General features: G+C 38.8%; 1 protein-coding gene across 1 annotated transcript; it reads right to left on the bottom strand.

Annotated features, from left to right (window-relative positions):
* Nucleotides 1-2365: 2365 nt before the first annotated feature.
* On the bottom strand, nt 2366-6781 carry LOC111236501. Its single transcript, XM_022765254.1, has 5 exons — nt 6591-6781; nt 5576-5944; nt 4713-5021; nt 4316-4438; nt 2366-4227 (listed from the first exon to the last, which is right to left on the bottom strand). Exons 1-5 carry the CDS (start codon nt 6634-6636, stop codon nt 4121-4123), a joined length of 954 nt encoding a protein of 317 aa, XP_022620975.1. The 5' UTR covers nt 6637-6781; the 3' UTR covers nt 2366-4120.
* Nucleotides 6782-9969: the final 3188 nt, after the last annotated feature.

Genomic DNA, 9969 nt, shown 5'->3' with positions numbered 1-9969 from the left:
GTAGAAGTGAAATATCAAGAAATGCAGAACAAAAAAACCTCAGAGGTAGGGTTTATTACTGGAAGAATTGAAAGCTTTATCTTATGCTATATTAAATAAATACTTATACCCTTTTGGAAAATATGCTTACTTGATCTTTGGCAGATCCATACAACTCTCATGTCCGTGCACGAAATATGAAACTTTAGCCAACAGTGGGTTAGCTTAGCTTGCTAGCTTGCTCAGTCCAGTGGTAAAAAAAAATCCACCAGCACCTCTATATCTCACTAATTAATGTGTTATGTCTTGTTCATGTAATCAGTTAATTAATCAAATAAACAGCTAATTGACATTATGATAAAACTTTAACAGATGTAAAGTGTCGAGTGTTAGAGATGCTAGTAGACAGACCAGCTAGCTGTTTCCACTTGTTTTCAATGTCTTTCTGCTAAGATAACTAGCTGTGGATGACTGTAGCTTCATATTTATGGCACAGGTATGAGCAGAGGCCGTCTGAAGCAATAATTCAGGGCAAGAATTTGACTCCATCCCCGCCCACTCTGTTCACACAAACCTGGCTAATTTTGAAGGCTAACCCTACGTGTTTATTTGACTAGTTTCACATTTCTCGCATCATCTAGGGGGGAAAGTTATCCAGATTACAAAGTACAAAAATGAGTGACTTCCCAACAAACATGAAAAAAAAATGCTCAATTATAATTTTTTAATGATAATTAAAGGAGAAGGAGAAAGTGGAGGCTATGAAACCCAATATAGGCTGTAATTATATGATATTAAACATTATAGTTGAAGGGCAGAGGCCAAAACTATCCTCAGGTCACCAGGAAATGTTTCACGCTCTCGATGTGATGTCTGCCACTGTGAGGTTAATCTTCTCAACTAACTCTCCACCAGAAAGCAAATAAGCATAGTTCCTGAAAAATGTGCATCTTTTGCTTTAAAATTCTTCAAATGAGCCAAAAAAGAAACTCCAATCATGTCAGCTGTATTACAGTATTCATTTATTAATGCACAGCCAATAAAGACAACTACAAGTTGTTTACAATCAGGGAATCTGCAGGTCTTGAAAAGTCTGTATGAAGCATTGAATTCAGTTTGCTCATTAAAAAAAATCATTTGCTGTAGACAGTAATATTGGTTATAAAATGTTTTGTTTCTCTTGTTGACCTGTCGTGAATCTAAGAGGATGCTCTATTCTTTTTTTGTGGATTTCCACTGTCTAGCTAGCTACAGTCGTTAGGAATCTTATTGTCTCATAAGTTTAGTGTCATTAATTAATCATTTCAAATCTTTTAATCCGTCCATCCATTCCATTACGCCTATCCAGGTTCAGGCAGCATTAATTAAATTAATTACAGTGCATTCAGACAATGTTCAGACCCCTTCAATTTTTTCACTTTTTTTTTCTTTTTTTCGAAATTCATTTCCAAAAAAGCACCTAAAAGACTCTTAGACCGTGAGAAACAAGAATCTCTGGTCTGATGAAACCAAGACTGAACAGTTTGGCCTCAATTCTAAGCGTCACGTTTCGAGGAAACTAGACCTGACACTCAGAACTGATTGTCCCTCTGGTAGTTTCTCCCTTCTCCCCACACGATCTCTGGACTGATGAGGGAGAAAAATATATAATTTCTTTTATTATTTTTGCATAAGACTGCAACATAATACAATGTGAAAAAATTAAAGGGGTCTTAACACTTTCCAAATACAGTGTATAACATTATGAATTATTGTTATACACTGCTGGGAAGGACTGCAAAAATTTGATATATTAATAAATAATTCTAGGTCACATTGTCCCTACTGGTTTTCCATCTTACTTTCATACATTGAATGGCATTGCATTGATTGCTATTGATTGGGAAATAGGTAATAAATTGCATTTTAATAGATGTGGTATTAAAAAGGTCTTAAAACATGTTGAACTTCACAGGAATCCTGTACAGTACATTTCTACTGTCGAACAAAGTGCTGTTCAGAACAGAACGTCATGTAAAATCCCAAATGCAGCACTTAAGAAAAATTAACGTAAAGGCCTGAGACACGTGAGCTGCAAGATTTGTGGTCAAAATACTTTATGTAGAACGTGTTCATTGCCTAAATCATAACTCCTGTGTTGTAGGCTGAGCTTAGATCTCAAAGCTGAGGCCCCTAAGGCCTAGCTACATTTGACACATCAGATATGGTTTATTGACACTGTCTCCTAAATATAATATTAGAAAATATATAGAATTTTATCTGATGTGGTCAGCATGCATTAAATCTAAAACCAAACAAACATAAACATAAAATACAAAGAAAATACATGTGTGTAAATCCTAAAGTTGTGTCTCTGTACTTTCAGAATTTGCTTTGCTTGTCACATTAATGTTTCCCTTTAAGCCTTGATTTGAAATGAAATTTTATCATAGCATAGTTTCACTAAAATAATGTTTTTAGTCAAGGCTTTTAGGCAGCTTTTAAGTAACGTCTGGCCAGGGACACCAGATGACGTTTTCACATTTGCTAACCTCCTGCATTTAAAATAAACTTAACTAAGTAACGGGATAATCCCTGTGTGAAAAAAAAAAAAGCTTCACTCACACAGAGTCTTAATACTCTGATAAAACTACATTTAGAGACCATATTTCTAGCTACCTTTGTTGGGTTTACAGTACTAACCCAGGACTTAACTCAATCTCGAAGGAAAGAAAGCCTCATAATATAGATCACACTTACAGGTAAACCTTTGTGAACACTACAATCAACCGTGTGTTCACTGTAGTTCATTCAAGCTAACACATTAGCTTATGCTATGGCATGGTACATTATCTCAGTAATGACTAACTTGGGTTCACTCTATTTTAAGATCATAACCCTTTCATTTCTGAAGCAAACTTAATAGAAAATCAAGATTAAAATTAGAAGAGAATAGTTATTAAATAAAATAAATTAAATACTGGATAGCAGAAATTACACATTTGATATGCTGATATGTTGGGCCTTCTCTGAAGGTCTGAAAGGCACAGAGGGTTCCCCACTGCTGTGTACTGTGTGTACAGTATATACATCTAAACTATAAATCAAAATTGTAACTATCAATCTACAGCTCAGTGGAGTAGTGCGTCATTACTTTGCATATTGTGAGTCACCTACTATGACTTCACGTGCCGTATACTCATTGGTCTAGTTATCAGTCGTGTGCCTTAAAGGTTCTGTAAACGAGATTTTAAACGATAATATAACAGTAAAAAACTATATTTTATGTAAATATATGGTGGAATAATGGCTTCAGTCACACCCCCTCTGCTAAAGTGCTCCAGCTTGACTAGGAACTGGCTTTTCTTCTCCTCGAAGCATAAGTAAATCAATGCCTACACAGTGTTACATGCCTGTTCTCATTAGTGACCGGCTACAGTAGGCGTGATAACATCAGCTAACTTGTTGTTACTGATACCATGAATGTGTGTGGCAAATGTTGCTATCGCTAGCTGGCTTACTGCAAGCATTGCTGTGGAGCATATCACAGCAATGCTGGTGTGCGCTAATGGTTGTGGCTGGTTTGTTGTTCTGATGACTCTCGTGTACACAGAGTAACTTTATTTAGTTGTGCTTCTTGTTGTGTGTTTAGTTGTCGCTTCCACTGGGCTTGCTGACTGAGAACTATGGGGGGGGTGTAGTGCGACATCTAGTGGCAGTGATGAAAATTTACAGAACCTTTAAGCACCTGAGATCAAAGAACAAACAATAAAAATGACTTTTATTGATACACGTTCAAAAGACGTGTATCTATGACCACGTTCCATCTGTTGTTTTTGTGTTTATATTCCTTGCATATTAAACTATTTAGCTTAACTTAAACCTTTAGCTGATGACAGGCACCAGGATCAGCACGATTAAAGCATGAAGCATGAAGCATTTTCATGTCTGTGTTCTCATGACTTACCAGGTGACTTCACCTTCTGATCAAAAATTTGTTTTCCTTAAACCGATCAGTTGTGTCCAATTCCATATTTTTTCATCAGCCCATCACACCATTGTGAACAATGTTAGTAAAGGGTTGAACAGCCTTTCTCTGCCCTCTAGACCCCAGTCTCAAGGATTCCTCGATGGCGGTATAGAATACAATTTTTCCCCTCCTTTAGTTGATTCCTCTTGTTTTCTCAGGGATCAGCTCAATAACTGTGTCCACAGTTAATAAGTCCACTGATGAGACCTCATGATCTGCATCATCATCATCATCATCATCTGGAGAAGGAAAAAAGGCCACGTGAAAGACGTATATTTGAAATGCATGTTTGTCATGAGAAGTGTTTCAGTATGTTCATTTTCTTACCCAAGAAAAGAGGTTTGTCTTTTCTCAGGATACAATAAAGAATCCACAAGGGAGGACCCAGAGACATGAGCTTCAGTGACTTCAAAATGACAGTGATGACTTTGGACTGCTGAAAAGAATCTGCTGTGGAGGAGAAAAGATGTCCACATAAATAATCCCAACAGAGGCCTACTCCCATTTAAGAACAAATGCCTATTGTTAAAAACTAGAGGCATTCAGTTTATAATCACATGTCAGAAAGGGTTTATATTTTTGTTTGATTAATTATTATAAAGCATTAATTGATTATTTAATTTCTTGGTTATCAAATATATCATAGCATACGAATCACGCAGCAATACAAAACAGTCCATACAAAATTAATTACAAAATGAATTAAAATAAATTACATTCGTACCTGTTTTCACTTGTAAAGCTGTGGGGTTACTTTGAAAGATCATTTTTCCACTAGTGACACTGTCGGGCCGAACAACAAAAGCAGCGATCTTGATGAAGTACTCAGTGGCTGAAGTTAAGTTGGAGATGTTGATGCTCATGGATGCAGAGCCACCAGTGTAGGAATAAAGGAGTGTGTCACAGGTGCTGTTGCATGCCGTCACGTTGTAACCGTGTGGTGTCATTTGCATAAAAGCAGATACGTTCCAGCTAAGATTCAACTGATCAGTGCTCACAGAGTCCACCGCCACTGGCTGTGGGGAAACTGGACCTGTGAGTGAGAGTGAGCGAGTCAGTCAGATTAGTTTCACACCTGTAGTCAGTTCATAATTTCACATGGAAGTCTGTTTCACCTTGGGGTTACACTATGGCTGTTTTAAGATCCAGTATCACAAAAGATGAATGGTTTGGGTTCAGGCAGGTGGGGGTAAACACAAACACAGGTGTTACTAATAACATCAGCTATGGCTAAATGGAATTCGGCCATCTTTCATTTTATCATTTACACCTGTGCTTTTCCTGCTCCTACCTTCCTCCTCTACCATGAATAATGATGACACTTAAACAGGAAAAACAAAGCATCTTGTACCACAGATAGATTCTCTGTGTCATGCTACACTATCAAGAAGCTCAGGTAGGACAGGGTTTTTTTCAGTGTGCCATATTCAAAGAGTTTTATTGTTAATGTAGCGGTTAAACCACAACAAAATCACATGCAATCATGATGTCTGCCAAAATTAAAGCCCTAAATACGGGGAATTGTTGTATGGGTGCATATGCATGATGTTTCTAACTTGTAAATAATAACAATGAAGTATTAATCACCCTGACAGACGAACATGTGTGGCTCATCACAGTAGCGAGCCAGCAGCTTCTTCTCTTTCTTCAACATGGCCTCCAGACTTGCACACAGGCCTTCATAATTTCTCCTGTACCAGTATTCATAGCTCAACACCTCTCCGTTCACCCAGGTCCAGCCACTGAATATGCTCTGGCGCTGCAGACCAAGCCAAAAGCTGGCTTGGTTTGCATGTGTGGCATTGAGGAGAGTGAAGTATTGCTCTTCTGCATTTAGGACAGCGAGGTCCACATGGTGCTTCTGACAGAACTCCCGGGCTTTGGACCAGGGCATGGGTGTCTGGATCAGGTTGTAACGTGACGCGGTCTGACCCACTGCAAAGCCATGGCACACCACTGAGTCAGGGGAGGAAAATGGATAAGTTATTAACAGCTGTGTTCTGACCTGATTCCATGGCTGTGCATCCATTATTGAATCGGCCTGTTGAACTGTTGAGTATATTCCAACAAAATGCAGTCCAACATTTGTTTTTGGTGATACAAATTAGTACTAAGACAATACTAATATTTTGTATAGCATGCTGTAGTATAATGTCTGTGCAGTCTGAACTAAATACTAAAGTTCTTCACCTGCACACTGTAACTTAAAGAGACACAGAACTACTAAACAGAGAAATTACTACTAAAGAGATAAACACAACAACAAAGAGATGCAACATCTTTTGTTACGTTTTTACACTGGAGCCCTTTAACATGTGTGTGCCCAGGGGCCTGTTGCCTCATACAGTCCCCTGTCCTTAAGTGCACCTCTGTCTGTAGTTATACAGTTGCTGTCAGATTACACTCAGTCTGCTGCTGGTTAATTTTTGTCCAGAGCTGCTCTGATAAATCATATAGTCAAAAATAACACAACTAATATAAATTACAACAACTGTTGCACTTGGTATTACATCGTACAGGACTTCTTTAAATTATGAAACATAATACCATATTACAATAATCTCGTAACATGCAAAGATAAAGATTGTTTGGAAAGAGTTACCCAGAACAACCAGTCGCTGTAGAATCGGCGTCTCACAGGCAAACATAAAGAAGAATCATGTGTTTTTTCCTGGAAGGTGTGATTTATTTTTTTCATTGCTTTTCCATCTGGCAGCATTTCTCCAAATCTTACTGATATACTGAATACTGCATATTCTCTGTTATGTCCAACCCATCCACTCTTCCTCTCTCGCCTGCCTCAGACTCCCTCTGCTTGGGAAGTTTATATCACTGTGGGGTGATGCAAGGAGGTGGAGGAAGTGGGAGTGCCCATGTTGCATGCTCACCTGTTTCCTGAAGTGATCTCAAAGAGAAAACATGTAGAAAATGTGTCCACTCGCTTAATTCTTGAAATACTCAAATTCCTGCTCATTTTATTCCATTTAAACATTTCTCTAATTCAACTTCAGGAAAATAATTCTATCTTACTTCCTGATTAAAGTGGTGAACAGAAACAACAGACTGTGTGAAACAAAGCGTGTGAACCTGCTGAACAAGGCAACTGTAACTCAACACCAGGTGAGAGGTGCTGAGCTTTTATAGGAGGTGCCAAAATACTGTTATGTAGCTCCACCCCGCAGCCTATTTTTAGACTATGTATGACTGCACTCTGTAACTTTGAATTTCCAAACTGATGATTAGCACAACAATCTGCAGCTTCTAGAGGTGCAAGAAGAGGAAAAAGGACACTTAAGTTTGGGGTGATCTTACACCGTGTAAACCAAAATGACACTTAAAAACTGGTTTGGTGTGAAAAAGAAGTGTTTACAGGAAGAACAAGCATCTTATCAGTTATGAGTTGTGCACCCTCTCATCACAGGTATATCACCTTTAAAGCGACCTCATTGCAAACAAACCATGTAAGTGATATCTCAGCAGCAGTCAGGAGACTTGTTTAGCCAAGTTATCCATGAGCTGATGCCAAGTGTTTCTCAGGATCTGGCACGGATGGTGAATGACTCTCTCTCTCTCTCTCTGTGCTGTTGGTTTAAAGGTTTATGAACTGCATGTTTAGATGATCATAAAGTCAGAAGCTGTTCAGGAGTTTGTGTTCCAGATTTAGGGCCGCAGCAGACACACAGAGATACACACTCGGCAGCTGCTGCAGGCCTCTCAAAGCGTGTTTAGCACTTGGATGACTTTCTGTCATTGTTTCACTTTTGCTCATATGTGAATTGCTCATGTGCATTCAGTTTGGATTTATTGGATTTTGATTTTACTTATTTGTTTTTGCACTTGCAAGTAAGAGAATCCAGATTCACAACTGCGCTGTAAAAACAGTCACTGCTTAACTGTTAAAACATTCTAGTTACTTAATAATATGATATGATTATATGATTTGTTTTCTGTAAAGTTGCATTTCTTATATTGTGGCCGCTGCATTTAACCATCTGTATCTTGGTGAGAAGTGTGGTGGTGTTGTCTGAGAAACAGATGAGGTGACAAAGTGTAAACCTCACGTTGCACCCACTCTCTACACTTTAGTGTCTGTGAACATATAAAGCCATAAGACATATCAGGTTAGATGGGGGTCTTGCTTTTCTTTTCTTTTTTTTCAAAGGAAGTTTTCACCACAGGAACAAAGTGTTCTCACAGGCCTAATCATGTACTTGCAAGTGCAGCATCTCTCAACAAACAGGTCTTTGCTAGGAGAACTGTCTTCTAGATACTAACCGTAACAAATGTGCTCAGTTCAACGTGGTGGCAGTTCGGACACATCTGGCTCGCCGTGGGGGATGACACACATCATCAACAAGTGAACAAGTACGTTCACATAAGACTGATAAAGTGGGAGTCACAAAGCAATCAACCTCCGCTTTTAATTCATGCTTGAAAACACATTTTTATAGACTTGACTTCCTGTCTGCTTTGATTCTTACATTATGGATGGTTTCATGGATGATTGTGGCAGCTGTGGCTCAGGAGGAAGGAGGCGGGTCGTCCACTAATCAGAAGGACGGTGGTTTGATCCCTGGCTCCTCCGGTGCACATGTCAAAGTGTCCTTGGGAAAGATTATGGACCCCAAAATGCCAAATTGTGAATGTGTGTGTGTGTGTGTGTGTGTGTGTGTGTGTGTGTGTGTGTGTGTGTGTGTATGGTAGAAAAGCTATATATGTGTGAAGGGAAAAGTTCTATATGAATGTGTGTGTGAATGGGTGAATGTGACTGGAAGTATAAAGTGCTTTGAGAGGTCGTTAAGACTAGTGTAGCCCTGTCTAAAATCATTCAGACTACAGTGCATAGAATCAGTAACACAGCAAAAAAAATAGTTGTATAAAAACCCAAAAGTTCATAATACTAAAACTGGTTAAAATATGTACTGGAAAAATGCATAAATATCATATGTACAGTTTAAAAAGTTGTGCTATTTATAGTTTAAAAAGTTAAATAAATATTTGTAAAAAGATTTATGTTACTTTAAAAAATCGTTATTCAGGAGAAAAGGAGTTTGTTTGGTCTAAAATCTGTGTAATCAGCCGTGCAACCTAACCTGTTACCAATTTAATGTATGTCAATCTGTATTGTCATTGGGGCGGGACAAGTGGCGCAGGTCAGGGTAGTGTTGGGTTTTCGCTAGAAGAAAGACAGACGTACTGTTGTCCGGAGAAAGGAGAGACGAGCAGCGTGTTGCTGAGAGTATTTCAAGTTTTATCTGCAAGGTCGACTACTCGTGGTCCTGATAAAACAACAGCAGCATAATCCGAAAAAAGGTAAATAAGTGTGTGCCTTCTTGTTGTGCTGTAACTAACCGTTGTAGTGATAAGACATGATGTGTGATGCTAGTTAGCGACCTGCTGGTTAGCTTAGCATACCATGTAAATGTGCCTTGATATCATATTGATACTGTAGCATTGTAATGCTTCCCAGTTAAAACGGACTTCACGTTAATTCGCCATGAAATAGCGTTTGGTTTTGTGGCTCAACTGAGTTAATATGCTTAAAGGAGATGTGGAGAGAGAGAGAGGCCGGAGCGGGTTTCCCGGTCTTCCGGATTCTTCGATGCGGTGTACTAACTGCTCAGCTGTGACTGCCATTGCCCCTGTGACTGCTATCCCCACTAACAACTCGTTTGGGATTCGTGAGTACTAACTGAACTAACTGAACTTGTATGCACGTGCTTTTTGTTTCTGCTCATGTCAGAGAGAAGCGGCCATTAAAGTTTTTAGGCCTCACCACACCCCAGTTTCAAATCAGGCCTGCACCAGGGTTAAATCTGATGATTAAGAGGTGAATGGGTGTGTGGCCCCACAGGTATACATTGAGTGATTTTGATTTTTTGTATGTGATTGAAACTGTGTTTTAAGGTCCTTATTCTACTTGAAAGAAAGTTAAAAGGCGTTTTGGTGTAACTTAGAAGCCCAAAAAGGCATTTTTGTTG

Source organism: Seriola dumerili, unplaced genomic scaffold (assembly GCF_002260705.1).
Source record: "Seriola dumerili isolate Sdu_G_001 unplaced genomic scaffold, Sdu_1.0 BDQW01000668.1, whole genome shotgun sequence".
NCBI lineage: Eukaryota > Metazoa > Chordata > Actinopteri > Carangiformes > Carangidae > Seriola > Seriola dumerili.
This window is presented reverse-complemented; position numbering and strand designations above follow the sequence as displayed.

Bases quoted from the DNA above. Each gene is read 5' to 3' on its own strand.
- LOC111236501 (XM_022765254.1), bottom strand. From the start codon at position 6,636: ATGTTTGCCTGTGAGACGCCGATTCTACAGCGACTGGTTGTTCTGG. The intron at 4,439-4,712 runs GTACGAATGTAA...TCTCCTCCACAG, and splicing joins AGCTTTACAAGTGAAAACAG to CAGATTCTTTTCAGCAGTCC. The intron at 4,228-4,315 runs GTAAGAAAATGA...TTCCTTCTCCAG, and splicing joins AGACAAACCTCTTTTCTTGG to ATGATGATGATGATGATGAT.